This window comes from Spermophilus citellus (genome assembly GCF_964194105.1).
Source record: "Spermophilus citellus genome assembly, chromosome: 2".
Lineage (NCBI taxonomy): Eukaryota > Metazoa > Chordata > Mammalia > Rodentia > Sciuridae > Spermophilus > Spermophilus citellus.
This window is the reverse complement of record NC_138183.1, coordinates 129,987,428-130,003,415: the sequence shown is the minus strand read 5'-3', so window position 1 is coordinate 130,003,415 and position 15,988 is coordinate 129,987,428. Positions and strand designations below refer to the sequence as shown.

Genomic DNA, 15,988 nt, shown 5'->3' with positions numbered 1-15,988 from the left:
CAAGGTTCCCTGACAGAAGGATGACGAGAAGCTCAGACAGAAAGGGCCCATTCATTCATGCAGAACACCAGCTCTCAGCCCCCATTGGCTCTCCATAATGGCTCCAGGCTGATAGGCAGTGGGGGCACATAGGCAGCCGGGAGGAGGAGGTAAAAAATGAAAGAAAATGATGACTACAAGATTGTCATGAAGAAATGTACAGCTGCACAGGCAATTGCATGCAAATGCGGCTTCCCTTTTTAGCTGGATAGTTAATGTCCTCAGAATCATCTATTTTTCTCTTTCATGTCACTTCCCCCTCCCCTTCTCGCCTTGTCTTTTCCCGAGCTCCCCACTTCTTTTCCCCTTCCCATTCATCTTTCATCTTCTCTTTCCATTATTCTCCACCTCTATACCAAGACCTGCCTTTATTTTCTGGCCAGTTTCACACATCTCATCCTTCTTCCTCTGCACCCCTTTTACTATTTAAGCTATCCATCCGATTCCCAACTCGCCTCGTTTGTTTACCGAGTCTACTCTCCTCTCACCTGGTAAAGCTTTCCCCCAGTCAGGTTTTTTCTCAGCTGTATTCTCTCCTCCACCTTCCCTCCCTGCATTCCTCTCTTCCTCTTTAGCCTCTGCCCCTTCACAAATAGGAACCGTGTTCAGATGAAGGCCTTATCATTCCTCGATGGCCCCTCCTGTCGTATTGCAGTCACTGACAGATGTGTAATCCTTGGAAAAGAAGTTCATTCATCCCTTCTGAGAGCACAAACGTGAGGGGGGAGCGGGGGTGGAAGTAGCCATGAGATGGAGGACGGGAAGGAAACTGAAGTTATAAATAGGATAAAAGAAAATGAAAAAAAAAGTAGAGTATTTTTTTCCTCCCTTTCTTTTTATTCAACACATCTCCAAGGAAATATGCCACAGCTGGAGAAATCATTGGTTGGTCCACGTCTTCATCTCCCTTCCTTATAACCCCTCGATAGCCTTCCAAATGACACCCATCACTGAGGCGAGCTGGACCACAGCCCAGGAACAGTCCCTGCAGCTCCTTCATCTGGACAGCTCAAAAGGCAAAGGAGGGGCTGGAAAGACTCAGGGTTCTTGCCAGACATTTCCATCAGAGGGAGCCTGAGGCAGTGGAGCTACAGTCCAGATTTGCAAAAAGATTGCCACCAACTGGTAGGGGAGCCAAACCCCCCAGGCAAGTTTTCTACCATTGCTGAGCTACAGTCGATGGCAGCCCAGATCATTCTAGGAATGGTTACTACACACCTCCCTTTTCCCATCCTACCCCAAAGTCACAACTCTGAGTGACCCCAGCTTCCATCTCCAATAGACTATGGAATGAAGATTACACTATATTGCTATTAAGTACAAGCATTTTAAAGTCAGTTTCGCCTGGCGCCTGTATTCCCAATGGCTCAGGAGGCTGAGGCCAGAGGATTGCAAGTTCAAAGCCAGCCTCAGCAAAAGCGAGGCACTAAGCAATTCAATGAGACCCTGTCTCTAAATAAAATGCAAAGTAGGGTTGGGGAGTGGCTCAGTGGTTGAGTGTCCCTGAGTTCAATCCCTGGTAACCCCCCCCCCCCAAAAAAAAGCCAGTTTCATCCTGAGGGATTCTTCATATACTTCAAGTTCTTTCATTCATTTTGAAATGAAAACTTAAAAAAAAAAAAAAAACTTTGAGAACCTTGGTGAGGAAGTGAATGAAAATCATCTCCACTTGGAAAGTTATGCAGTTCTCAGTTAAGAAAGAGGAGGCTCATTCTCTTTTCTGTGAACATTTTTATCTTGAGGCCATGGGCAAGTGGGAAGCCTCAGCCATTAGTAAGATATAACAGCAGAAGCAGAAGCAATATTCAGAACTGAAAGTTGAAGGTCAGGTAGCTTTAGCTTTTCTTTCTTTTCCTTTTCCTTCTTTTCTTTTTTTCCCCTTTGATATGGGGATTAAACCTAGGAACATTCAACCTCTGAGCTACATTCCCAGCCCTATTTTGTTTTGAGACAGGGTCTTGCCAAATTGCCCAGGTTGACCTTGAACTTACAATCTCAGTGTCCAGAGTAGCTAATATTACAGATATGGACCACCACATCTCCCAAAAGGCCAGGTAGCTTTAATCTCAGTTGCATTGGGAGATAGAAAACTTAAGCATTGTGGCATTAATAGGATTCAAGAACTATACAGATATACCATTTTGACCTTTTACTTATACAAATAAAATCTATTTTGTTTACAAAGGTTAAAGGGTCACTTTTTCATGTCCTCAGATTTTTAAGACCTTAAGTATAACCCGTGAACAAGTACAAAAATCTTTCCAGCCTTTGTTGCGATATGGGTAGGTAAATGAGACATTGGTATTCATGCTTGGAGGGACTATGAAGATATACAAATATGTGAAAAAATGTTCAACATCTCTAGTAATTAGAAAAACACAAGTCAAAACTACTCTAAGATTTCATCTCACTCCAGTCAGAATGGCAGTTATCAAGAATACAAGCAACAAAAAGTTTTGGCGAGAATGTGGGGGAAAAGGAACACTCAAACATTGCTGGTGGGACTGAAAATTGATGCAACCAATCTGGAAAGTAGTATGGAGATTCCTTAGAAAACTTGGAATGGAACCCCCATTTGACCCAGCTATCCCACTCCTTAGTCTATACCCAAAGGACTTAAAAACAGCATACTGCAGTGACGCAGCCATATCAATGGGTATAGCAGCACAATTCCTAAAGCCCAATGGTAGAACCAACCTAGATGCCCTTCAGTAGATGAATGGATAAAGAAACTGTGGTATATATACACAATGGAATATTACTCAGCAATAAAAGAGAATAAAATTATGGCATTTGCAGGTAAATGGATGGAGTTGAAGAATATCATGCAAAGCAAAGTAAGCCAGTCCCCCCAAAACCAAGGGCCAAATGTTTTATCTGATAAGTGGATGCTAATCCATTATGGGGGCGCATGAGATGAGTGGAGAAACTTTGGATTGGGCAAAGGGTAAGGAGGGGAGAAGAGGGGGTATGGGGGTAGGAAAAGTGGTGGAATGAAACAGATATCATTACCTTAGGTTCAAGTATGATTGCACGAATGGTGTGACTCTACTTCGTGTACAACCAGAGAAGTGAAAATTTGTGCTCCATTTGTGTACAATGAATCAAAGAGCATTCTGCCATTATATATAACTGATTAGAACGAATTTTAAAAAGATAACAATAGCACGTGATAGCAAAAAAAAGTGTTATTATGTCTGGAATCTAGGGCAATGCCAAAAAAAGTACCTCAGAGACCAATGGTTATTGAGTCAACTGGCTATGGAACATAGGGATTGATTTCATTCTGCCCTAGAGAGTATCAGACAACTGCAAGGCAATTCCAATGTGTTCTCTCCTCCACACACCACATCCTACCCAGGCCTACAGCAGCTTGCCCTGTATCTCTCTGTTTATTTTTGATGGAAGATAAACTATGAAAAATAGAGCAGTCATTTTTTTTCTTTCTCTACTGTTATAAAAATAGTTTGCCATAAAAATGTGTGATGTGAAAGAATACTGAACAATAACTACAAAATTGCATTTAAGTTGATTTGATTATCTTCCCCAACCCATGACTTCATTTCATGTAACACCTCAAAAGTATGTATTTTCAATATTTAACAGTAATAACATTGCTTGTGCTAAGAATTCATCTTGAGAGAAAACACAAATTTTGACTGGCTTTTTGATTTGGGTTTATTATCATAACATGGTCTCAGGGAAAATTAAACTTAGTATCTGCGTTAGTCAGCTGCTAATTGCTGTGACCAAAATACCTGCCAAGAACAATTTAGAGAAGGAAAAGGTTTTGTTTGTTTTGCTTTGTTCTTGCGTTCAGAGATTTAGTCCATGGTCCAAGAGCTTCATCACCCTAGACCTTAGGTGATGCAGAACACCAACGCAGAAGGATATGGTAGAATATACCTCATGGCAATCAGAAAGCAGAGAAAAGGAAGACAGGGTCTTAGGAAGACAAATCCTTCCAGGGCATACCTCAGTGACCCATCTCCACAACCATGCCCCACCTGCCAAGAGTTACCATTCAGTCCCTTCAAACTAGAGTGGACTGATGATATTACAGTTCTTACAATCTAATCATTGCAACTCAGAACATTCCTACATTAACATGGGAACTTTGGGGAGACACTCCAAATCCAAACCATAATGAACAATACCTGAATCAATCATTTCAGGATCCCCAAATTCAAATCTTACATCTTGTATTTTTTATTTTATTTATTTGTTTATTTATTTTAGAGAGAGAGAGAGAGAGAGAGAGAGAGAATTTTAATTTTTTAGTTATCAGCGGGTACAGCATCTTTGTTTGTATGTGGTGCTGAGGAGAGAACCCGGGCCGCATGCATGCCAGGCGAGTACGCTACCGCTTGAGCCACATCCCCAGCCCCATTTTGTATTTTTTTAAAATTGCTAGGAGGTAAATGGAAACTAATGGAATATGAGAGCAATGGAGTGAATCCTGAAAAGAGAATGGAAGTAAGAACTTTGGACTTCTTGGGTGGTTGGTAAAGGAGACCCATTTATTCCAGAAAGCTCCCTGGAGCTTTGACTCCTCTTCACCAGAGGGCAGCACTACAACCAGCAAGCCAAACACGGAAAAGAAATGCTGAGAGGGAGGAGCGTCTGTGAAAGAGTGTTGGGGAGAGGGGGAGAGAAAAAAGAAGCCGGATACTAGCAGGCATGGGCATAGAGCAAGAGAAAAATGGAAAGAGATGATGAAAGAAAGAAAGAAAGAAATTATGTTCTGTAAGTAATCCACGCACCTCTATTTTTCTACGTTCTTTTTTGTTGCTGCTACTTTATCTTTAGGATTACAAAGCTCTTTGTCAGCAGCCCCGGCCTAAATGAGTGTCAGGAAATGCACAGTAGGCAAAACTATTTACAAAATGGAGACCTAAAGCAACCTCTCTTGGGCTCATTCCTAGAGTTGAGTCTTCCTGTTGGACGAAGTAACCCAACACGATTGAGAAGCCTGGGACTTTCCATGAGAGAACAATAGCGTCTGTACCCGCTTAAGCCATGGCAGCTGTTATTCCAGAAAATGCAGCCCTCATTAGATTTCCTTTGTCCTTCAACTTGAGCCTCATTCCCAGCTTGTGCTTATGTTCCTACCTGAGCCACAGTGTTCAAGACCAGTAGGAACTTCCTGAGTGGCCATCTCATCCCAGAATGGGTAGCAAGATCTTTGCTGGTGATAACTGGACTGGTAGCCATAGGTCATTCGAGGATCTTCAAAAGTGTTGATAGGTCCCTGTCTCTGTAACCAGGAAACATAAAGGGAAATGTATTAGGAGAAAAACTTCTAGGGTTTAGGCCCCAATGGAACTATGAATTTCACATCATCCAATCACATGTAAGTAGAAATAATAGAACAAAATCAACTAATGATTCCCTTCCCCTTCATCTTCCAGAATTTACAGGGAATGAGAAGAATTTCTGACTTGGACTATGAATACATTTATCTCCATCCATTTATTTATGCATTTAAGGACCATCTTTTCTAACTTTCAGATAAAGATTCATGGATAACAGCAAGGCACAATGCCCAACATATTAAATTAATTCTATCCTGGATTTCTCTTTTTATGGTTATCTTACTCTATGAAAATAGCATGAAAAAATATTTCAATATCCTAGAGCTAATAGCTGAAAAAGGCCAAGGGATAATAAAACCACAATCTGCATTGTAAATTCACCTTCTTTTCCAGTTAGCCAGTGAGTATAAGATTTAATGACTTCAGTTGCTAGACAAGAATTGTCAATTCCTCTCAATATTTGGAGATTTGTGCCATCTTCTTACCAGTTTTATGGAATTCATAAAACACATGGTCCACCCAACATGGTCCAAGGAAGACAAATGTGCTATACAGAAGGCCATTTTTTGAAGAATGCAAAGCCATTGAAGCCAGATGTGTATAGATTCAAATTCTGGCTCCACCACTTACCAATGGGGACCTATGCCTTCTCCTTAATCTAATACTCAGTTTATTCAATTACAGTATGGTAGTAAGGTAAGAAGATTGAATGAAATAATACATATAAGAAAATTATGCACAAAACAAAATAAAGTATGAAATGCATTTAATAATCATAGTATATGAAATGCAGGTAATAAGTAGTATAGATGAAGCCTTGTCTTCAATACAAGGTTGGTATTATTATAATATAAGAGTCTCTTAACATTCCTAAGATTAGGCAAGTAGGTTAAATGTTACAACACAAAAACAGAAGCAGCAGATCCTAGGAATAGAAGTCTAATCTACACTGACTCAACTTTCTTTTTTCTTTTATATTTGTATTCTGCTCTATTAAGGCCTCTCCACCCCCATAAAATCCCCAATTAAGAAAACTAAATTCTGCTAGAATTTGATGTGATTAAAGCTATATTGATGATAAGGTGTTAATAAATATAGCTAAGGTGGTATTTTCATCCCTAAAGAGTAGCTTGCTGACTTCAGTCAGATTCTCAGATTAGAGAACCCCTTATGCCCTCACTCCCCTTTAGTGTCAAAAATTCAGCAATATTATGTTAGAGGCAATTGCCCATTACCTACTTTCTCCCATTTTGCAATGGTTCATTCACTTAAGCTTGTTAAAAATAACTGAAGAGGTGTACTGACATCGAGAAAAAGGAAAACTCAGCCCCAAACACAGAAGAAGGAATTGTGCTCATCATAGAATCTCATTAACTTGGGTCTTGTTTTCCATAATATTCATAAAACTATTTAAATCCAGCCTGGATGAAGTCTGCTTTGGAGTTGTTCATCTACCAACTGCACTAAGGTGCTGAGAATGTAGTGACAGCTGGGGGCTCCATGGAGATGCCTTGAAGTTGTCTCTTATCAAAGCTAACGTATTTGGTCTTCTGCTACCAGGAGGCCTAGAGAGCTAGAAAAGAATAACCAGAACAGAGGTGGATTTGCCATGTATATATGCTTGGTTACAAGAGACTTAGGAACATCAGCAAAAATGCACTAATGAACTTTATTCAGTGAATGTTACCTGAATTCTGACCACAAACCATTTTGCTTACATCTTATTTGAACACTGTAAGTTCCCGAAGCTACTACACTACATGAAGTATTTCTTTTGAAGTCCCAACAATAAGCAAATCCTTCACAACATTTATTAACTGAAACAATTTAAAACACATTTCCTGTACTTTTTCAACCAAGCTATGTGCTTTTGATATCTAGCTCCATTTTTTCTTATTCCTTCAGATCCTCTCTCGAAATTCAACATTAAGTATCAGAGTTGTAGAAACAGGACTTCAAGGGAGGAAATTTGATTTTAAATGGTATGAGGAGTACCCTAAATTATCCACATCTGTGTTCTTTTGAGACACTGTTTGAACAGTTTACCTAAAGCGCAAGATACTTGTAAGATAAAAGTGGCTGTATAAGTAAGGTCCTTATAGATGGAAGTGATATTATTAAGTAGGATTTCTATAAGGTGATAGTGAGTAGTATAAATAGCATCTTTGTAAGAGGATAGCAGGTAGTACAAGTCGAATCCTTGTAAGCAGGTAACAGGTGACTTGTTACAGCCTCTGCTAGGGTGATGAATAACTGAAAAGCACTGGGATTCAGATTTTAAAGTTGGGGATTTCCCAGCTATATGAATGCCACTAAAAGCAAGGTGGAATAGGTAAAGACATGTTGATGGAAAATGAGCTCAGCCCAATGTGCCAAGGAGAGAAGAAAGGGAGAACAATAAGTCCATAGATGGGGTATAAAATAATAATCATCCCCAATCTGGATGATGCCAGTGTAGGTTTATTGTAAGTCAACTTACAACTTTTGAGTGACAACCTTGCATGGTATCCGCTTGATTTTATGTGGCTGACTTTTTTTTTTTTTAATAGAGCCTCTTCTGCCCACAAATGAGGTTCTTTGTCAAAAGGAATATTTCAATTTATTTTATAAATAAAACTCTGTATTTAAGACATACTCCCTCTGTTATTATCCTCAGTGGAGCCAGAGGACCCCTTTCTATGAATCAGAAGGCAATAATGTTCAAATCTATTATAAACCCTGAGCATCTTTGTTGGTGGACTCTCCTGAGAAGCCTTTTATGGTTCTGTTATGGAGACAGCTGCCTGTTTATTAGACATTTCATGAACTGACTTAATAACTATTACATAGAGTATGAAAATGACATTTTTACTCAAGAGAACCACATCACCAGTTCCAAGTCATTATGAAACTATCTCAGTTGAAGAGAAGCAGAGTACTAGCAGGTCAGAAATCTGCGCAGCACAGACCCCACCTCGTTGCTTTAAAGGGCAGCACCTAAAAAAAGTTTCTGCCCAGCTAATTTCTTTTTGGTACCTTCCTTTCTTGGTTGCAAGTGGATGGATATAAGTTGATGAGATGCAAGCAACACACCCAATCTCTTTAACCGTTTTGAGAAAACCGTCTGACAGTTTCTCGCTTGTTCATTCCACAGGTGATTGTTCAAAGGAACTAACACACATCACACACCTGTGGGTGCCAGCTGTCATGCTAAGCATCATGCAGCCATGGTCACTTCTTGCAAGATTAGTATTTTCATCTCCATTTTACATAAGAGCAACTTTCTGTTGAGATTTAAGAGGGCAAGTAAACTTCCAAAGGCCATGTGACTGATAAAATAATGGAGATAAAATTCTAACCCTAATCAGACTGATTTCAGATCATGTTTTCCTCTACATGGCTCAAAGAACAGTTTACTTTAGAAAAACAATAGTTACTTTTCTATAATAGATAACTTGATGAATTGTGATAATGTACATTCATGGAACTAATATGGTGTCCTAGTCTATGTCAAGTGTTAAGTAAGATGCTAAGAATACAATATGAGCAAAAACTGAACCATGACCTTAAAAGTACACACATAAGTAAACAGGAAGTTACAGTGAGGGAGTATAAGAAGATTAAAAGCCAATGTGTAGGGGAGGGGAATAATAGCAGGGTAGGCTTCCTGGAGGAAGCAGACTAAGGTAAGAATTGTGAAATAGAGTGAGATTTGACCTTGAACATTTGGTGAAGGACCAAGAGAGCAAAAGAACAAGAAGATGGCATACCTAAAAATAAATACACACACACACACACACACACACACACACACACACAACTACGTAAGAAAGACTAAGATTCAAACAGGTGTAAGAGAAAGGTGAAGACTGTGTTATTTGGTGGTAACAATGTGAGGGAGAGGCATGCTCCTGGGGAGCAAAGATGCTTCAAATTATTGGTAAATAGTAAGAATTAGAGCTAAATGTACAGGGTTAAGTTCTGAATACCAGAGGAATCTGGCCTTAGCAGAAAACCACTGGAGGTTTTTATGTGACGTGGTGAATCAACATTCTAGAAAGACTCGGCTGATGATGCAGAGTAAGATGAGTTGGACAGGGGCAGGAGAGGAGAAGAGAAGGCTGATAGAGTAGAGAGCCCTGACAAGCCACAGGAGGGCCAAGCAGAGGGGTAAATCAGTAGCGCTCCTTCAGACTTCAGTTTGTTTTATTTTGTTTGTCCTCTTAATGATTTTTGCATTAACTCTGATTCTTTAAAATATTATTTTTATATTTTTAAGATATTATTCATATCTTAAAATTCATGAAGATGTTATTGCATGAAGATATTATTCAGCTTGACTACTGAGTTTTGGGATACACACACACACACACACACACACACACACACATACCTCACCCATCTAGTCCAGTTCTGAAGAAACAATTGGATTAAGTGAAGAGTGTAGACATGAAGTGAAAACAAGAAAGGAAGAATCTACATGATTTTATGACAGATCAGATATAGGAGATGAAGGAAAAGAAAAAAAAATCCAAGAACCACTTAGATCACTTGTTTTTATAACAGTGAAAGTGGTTGAGTTCAAGTGACACAAATAAGGAGAGTGAAGGACAATGACAGCTGTGGTCTGGTTAGATGATGGGATGGTGTCATGGTCCCTAAAGTGGATGCATGATAGAAGACAGGAAAGAGAAAAGTTAGATCTCTCAGCTAAAGAACCAGTGAGAGCATACAGTCAAGGAAAATGACAGATAAAAAGTGAAAGGAATAAAAATGGGCTGTAAATGAGCCTACAGTTAGGAGAAATGAGGGGACAAAACCAACAAAGATGTACAAAGGGAAGACATGGTGGGGGGGGGAGTAAGTGCATGGAGAGGTAGAAGTGAAGAGCAGACTTTAAGCACCAGAGCTGGCTTCCAAGTCACCACTAAGAAAAGGTGGGTAGCCAGGCTGTATTCTCACCTTAAAGAGGGCAAATTAAATATTTAGAGGCTATGCAGCTGACAAAGTAAAGGAGGTAAATTCTCACCCTAGTCTGATTTCAGACTGTCTTTTCTTCTCCCTGTTCTACGTGACACTGCATGGCTTAAGAACAGTTGACTTAAGAGTGCTGACCTTGTGACTCCCTGTGACTGAGCCTTCATCAGGTAGCCACGGAGCAATGGGGCCCCTTGGCATCAAGGAAAGTCCGTCTCTGCCCTGCTCCATCAGCACATGGTGATGAGCTTCCCAGGGAACAACGCAGCTCTCCCTTTTTTCTCTCAAAAGAAAATGTTACCAGAGGTTGTGAGCCCACAGCTTAAATACTACACCACCTGGTCCTGGAAACCAGCGAAATGAAGCTCTGGAAGTCTGGAAACCACTAGGACGAGGACATGTCCTGTCCCTGCTGCACTTCAAGAGCACACCAGCTCCAACAGCTACCTCCTCGCCTGACCATGTCCACTCTCCCTGCTGCGATGGGCTCCTCTGTCTGTGGCCTCCCCCTAACTCCATGGCTCAGGAACTGGTCTTTTCCCAGTCCACCCTCCCTTCTCCTGCACTTGCAGTTCTGTCTCTAGAGTCACCTCTTCCCTACCCCCCTCCAGCTTTGTCACATCTCAAAACCCTTCCATTTGTTTATAGTCTTCCTTTTCTCTGTCCCCCAAGTCCCACAAAGTTGAAAAAGAGGGAACAGGGGAATACTTTTATGACACCAAATCTCAAACATATGGAGTCCGTGTGTCTTTGAGAGTGTGTATGAGCTATTTTTCCAGCTAGTTTTGGCTTTAGCCAAGCAGCCTTCAGCATCCAGGTGTTCACCTATTAACTCACTGCTCACTCACCTTCTGTACATGCCTATGCATAAATCCTGTCTTTCCTTTGGTTGCCTCCAGAATCCTAGGGCTTAGCCTTAGGTCATAAATGTAGAGACACAATGAATGCTTCTAGCTGCTGCTGCTTTCTAAAGCCATTCTAAACCTGGAGGGATACTGAGTAACACTGGGTGCATGGACACGGATTTAACATCTGCAGGGTTAACTGTGTATTATTTCTGAGGAATGCTGTCGATGCTCGTTCACTCTAGCAGAGAGACAGAAAACTATAAATCAGAAAGCTTGGGTTCAAGTCCTGCTCCACCACCAAGTGGCTGCCTAACCTCTGGCCCATCACTTAACCTCCCTAAGCTTTTGCTTCCTGAGGAGGTTGACCCCTATGGTCTGCAAGTTTCTTGCCAACTCTAAGGCTCCATTTTGCTGATCCATTCACATTCTTTCTGCTGACCTTGTGACTGACAACCTTTATCAGATCAACAGCTATATCAGGGTGGGAAAGCCAACGCAACCGAAAGCTGTCAGAGTCATCATGTGGATCCATGGCAAACAATGTCCCTTAAAATGTATCATAGAGCCTTTACATTGTTTATCTTCAAAAAATTCTGATTAAACACTGTTTTATCATCACATTCCCCATGTTTTGAAAGAAGAGTGAAGTTCAGGAAGTGATAGGGGCTCTTACATCGTAGAGACTATGAAACATTGCACAACACAGTGGCCCTTTCTCCACTTAAAAATATTCACTGCATTGCATTCAGTCGCCCCTTGACACTGGGCCCAACAACCCCACAGACTTCTAATTAAGTCCGGACTTCCTCATCCTTAGAAGATGCTCTGTGAGGCAGCACCTCCTTCCACTGATTGTCAAACACAATACAGATATAGCTGTTTTGGTGATGGAAGAAGGAATTTGGATCAGATGCATTTGGCCTCAGAAGAATGCTGGGTCACAGAGGTACACCTTGGGCCCCTTGAGAGGGAGAAGAGAAGGAGGCAAAGCAGAAATCTTCCCCAGTTCTCCTGAGGATGCCTATCACAGAGGAGAGAGAGGAGGGTGGTGCAGCCACCAAGAGAGGCAGGAACAGACAAAATAGGAAACTCTCAAAGGGCAATTTAATTTTAGATTCAAGGCCAGGAAATTCTTTTCAAAACAAAAGAGTGATATGCTAGGGCCTTGGTGAAAGGGCAGGCCTGACACACTGTAGGTTTTCTTCTGAGAAAAAAAACTCGGAAGCCCAGAGAGAGGGCTGTGGCAAAGAGAATATCTAGTTGTGTTCTTAGCATACAGCTGTACTGGGCTGCCATATGGACCACCTGGCCAGCACAGCAAGGTGGTGGAGATGCATCCAACATCTCTACTGCAACCAACCCTTCACATGAACCTGAGAGCAAACCTGAGAGCATAAGGGCCTCCACTCACAGCAGACACTCGCTGAGATGTGGCCAAGAGGCCCAGTAGGGATGGCAGATGGAAAGGATCTCTTGACTCAGTCCACAGCCCAAGTGCCTGGTGTTCGTACTCTCTTGCTGAGAGGTCTTGGTAACCTGTGTATTCTTTATCAACTTTGAGCTGTGCAGATCTCTGAGTTGCCACTCACTTATCGTGAAGCATTCAGACTCCCAGTGGGATCCCAGGGTGACATCCTTAGGCATCCTGTAGTGTGATGATGGACAATGAAGTTGACTCAGAACCCTGTGATAGGATGAGACTGGGAGAATTTTCATGGCTAAAAGACTAGCCAATATTCTTATTTGCTCAGTGGTCTATAAAGTGAAGTTTTGACTGTTTTCAATTCAAGAAAGGTCAGTGTTTCATAAAAAAGGTATATAATGCATGAATGAAAACTGGCTATATGTTCTTACATATTACCAAATACCTAAATGGAAATGAATAAGATAAATTCAGCAGTGCAGTGTTGCTATGGTCTGAATGTGTTCCCTATAACCCAGATGTTGAAACTTAATCACCAAGGTTATGGTGTTAAAAGGTAGTATCTCTAGGAGTTCAGTCATGAGAATGGATGCTCAGGAGGGATTAGGACCCTGATAAAAGTGCTTGAAGTACTGGGTTAGGGTTCAGTCCCTTTCATCTCTTCTGCCCTGTGAAGACACAGCATTAGTTCCTTCTGGAGGACGTAGAACAAGGCACTATGTTTGCAGAAGAGACTGGGCCCCTCACCAGACCTAGAACCTACCAGAGCCTTGATCTTGGTTTTCCCAGTCTCAGAACTAAGAGCAATAATATTCTATTCTTTATAAATTAGTCTTAGGTATTTTGCTATAGCAATGCAAATGGACTAATACAAGAGCATTCTAAGCCAATAGCCAGGAAATTCGGATAATACTCTATTCCTTGCAAGGTTTATAAACCTGGGCCATTCATTTGACCTCTATAGACCTTAATTTCCAGATATGGTGACATGGTCTTCAAGTTACGGCTTGACTCTAAAATTTTCTGGCTTGTGCTCATTAAATCAAGTAGCTTAGGAAAGCCTCATTTTCTAAAATGCTAGAAAAATAATATTTATAATTACTCTTTTTTCTTCAATTTCTCTAACACTAAGACTTACAAGTATAAATAACTTCCCTAAACATTATGCTGCAACAATCTCTCCAGGGATAGAACTATCTCCATCCCGAGCAAGAAAAAAAACTTTTCTGGTTTCCACTTAGATTCTAAATTTCTTTTTTAATCCCAAATACCCTATCTATTACTCTCCAGGATTCCCTTAAGATAAGGAAAAGGCATCTACTCTAAGTTCCATGGTTAGCATGCTCAATTACTACACAAGAGACATGAGGCTGTATAGTGATTTGCCTGTGAACACACCCAAGGCTTGAATCCTGAGGCCTGCAGAGTGCAGTGAAGAGTGTGCCACTGGTAGGAAGGGACTTGCTTCCCAAAAAGGCCCAATTAAACTCCAATTACTCACGATAAAAGAACCAGGTCTGTTTACACAATGGACTATAAACCACCAGCTATGACAAGAGAGCTTTCATCTGGTGGCAAGAGTGTTGTTTCTCATGCAGGATAATGATGAAACAAGGTTTCTCAATAAGAATGTCTCCATCTTTACCCCAGGAGCCCCATCTTGCTGTGGCCACACCCTTGTATGAACAACAGGTGGAAATCATTTCGGTTTTTTCACCCAACTAACCATCTAACACAACCCAGAAGTCCAGAATAGAGAGGAGACACAATGAATAAAAAGAAAAGAGAGTACTTAACAAGAATTTCTCACTTAAGCATAACAGAGATCTTCTGTGATAAGTCATACTCTGCCAATTTTGTAGATGAGAACACTGAGGTTCAGTGAGATTAAGTATGTTGTACAAGGTTATGTGGCTAAGGATAAAAGACTAGAATTTAACCCAGGTCTTTCTGAATCTAAGGCCCAAATGTCTTTCGCTATAGTTTTCTAACACTCTATTATTTGACTGACTCCTCCAAAACTTGTGTTGAAACTTAATTGCCATCATGATGGACAATGAGGTAGGACAATTAAAGGTGACTAGACACTGGGGACACTGCCCCCATGAATGAATGAATGCCATTATTGCAGAGTTAGGTTCCTGATAAAAATGATGAATTCATTTTCCCTTCCTTTTCATTCTCTCTTGCTCTCGCACCCTCTGATACATTCTCTGGTCATGTAATACCTTTCACCACGTTACCATTCAGCATAAAACCCTCACCCAATGTAGTCTCATGATGTTGGGGCTTCCCAGTCTCCAGAACATCAGTCAAATAAATGTATCCTTCTTTATGCATTACTCAGTCTCAAGTATTCTCTCATAGCAACAGAAAATAAACTAAGCAGTTGCATTCAGTGGCTACTGGGTCTAGGACTAAAGGTTTCATCTAATATCTGGCATGAAATAGAAGTGAGATGGGTCCCCTTCTTCTTCACCAGAGTGTCTGAAGGTAAAAATAGTATTATGTATATGAACCAGTCAATCAGTTAATCAATCAGTTATAGAAGGGAAAAAAATGTATAAAGAAGGATCTGTTCAAATCAGAGAGAGATTGGCAAGATCCACAGTTAATTTCAAAAAACCCCTTGGCCTCAGAGAGCTTATGTCTGAAGACATACTTTGGAATTTGTTTTTACTTAGCTAAGCCCCATGACTGGGTTCTTCTCACCTTTGCTGGTACCAACTTGAGATTCAGCTGACCTGTTCGTCCAAGTTCCACTGGCACTGTACAGAAAGGATACAGCAAATGCCCAGAGCTAGCCAATGGTTGACAGCCCCTCATGTCCCTCCCAAGCTTACATCCAGCATTTTCCCACCACCTTTTCAATTTATCATATGTCTAGAACAGCCCTGGTTTCATGTCACTATTCTGTACAACAATAATAATTAAGTGTCTAATAAATGATCCAATTTATGCAACTATGAAGTTTTTCACAAAATAAATTAACAAGTTATATTAAAAAAGGTCTTTTGTTGGACAGTTTCTGAGTCTCTATTTTCATTTGGAAAATTTAGGTACCATATTTATAAGAAAAGTATATTTGATCTAGAGAAAGCAAAAAAAGTGGTTAATTTCAATGCAGTTACATCACTCTCAAAGTACCAAGGATGTCTCCTAAACCCAGAGAGTTATCCTAGGAAATTCTGCCATTTTGGAGTATTTGTTGGACCTTTTGACATCAGTGCCTTTCGTGTGGTCAACCAACCTGGGCAGCGACTCTTTCCCAGAGGAAAACTGATATACCCCTAAAAATCCAAAGCTCTGAGAGGAGGTGAGTGGGCAGTGACTATACCTTTCCTCTAAATAGTTCAAGGTGCTTCCTAATATCTGTATGGCCCAAGGGTCACTCTTCTCTGAGGACC

The 15,988-nt window shown here is 40.7% G+C and overlaps 1 protein-coding gene across 3 annotated transcripts in view; it reads right to left on the bottom strand.

Moving 5' to 3' along the window:
• Positions 1–15,988, bottom strand: part of ETS1 (ETS proto-oncogene 1, transcription factor) — a 129,848-nt gene that overhangs the window by 94,302 nt on the left and 19,558 nt on the right. For all 3 annotated transcript variants that reach the window (XM_081281028.1, XM_081281030.1, XM_081281029.1), the window contains exon 3: positions 5,152–5,296. In XM_081281028.1, coding sequence (XP_081137154.1) covers positions 5,152–5,296 — 145 coding nt within the window. The remainder of the gene's footprint in view (positions 1–5,151; positions 5,297–15,988) is intronic.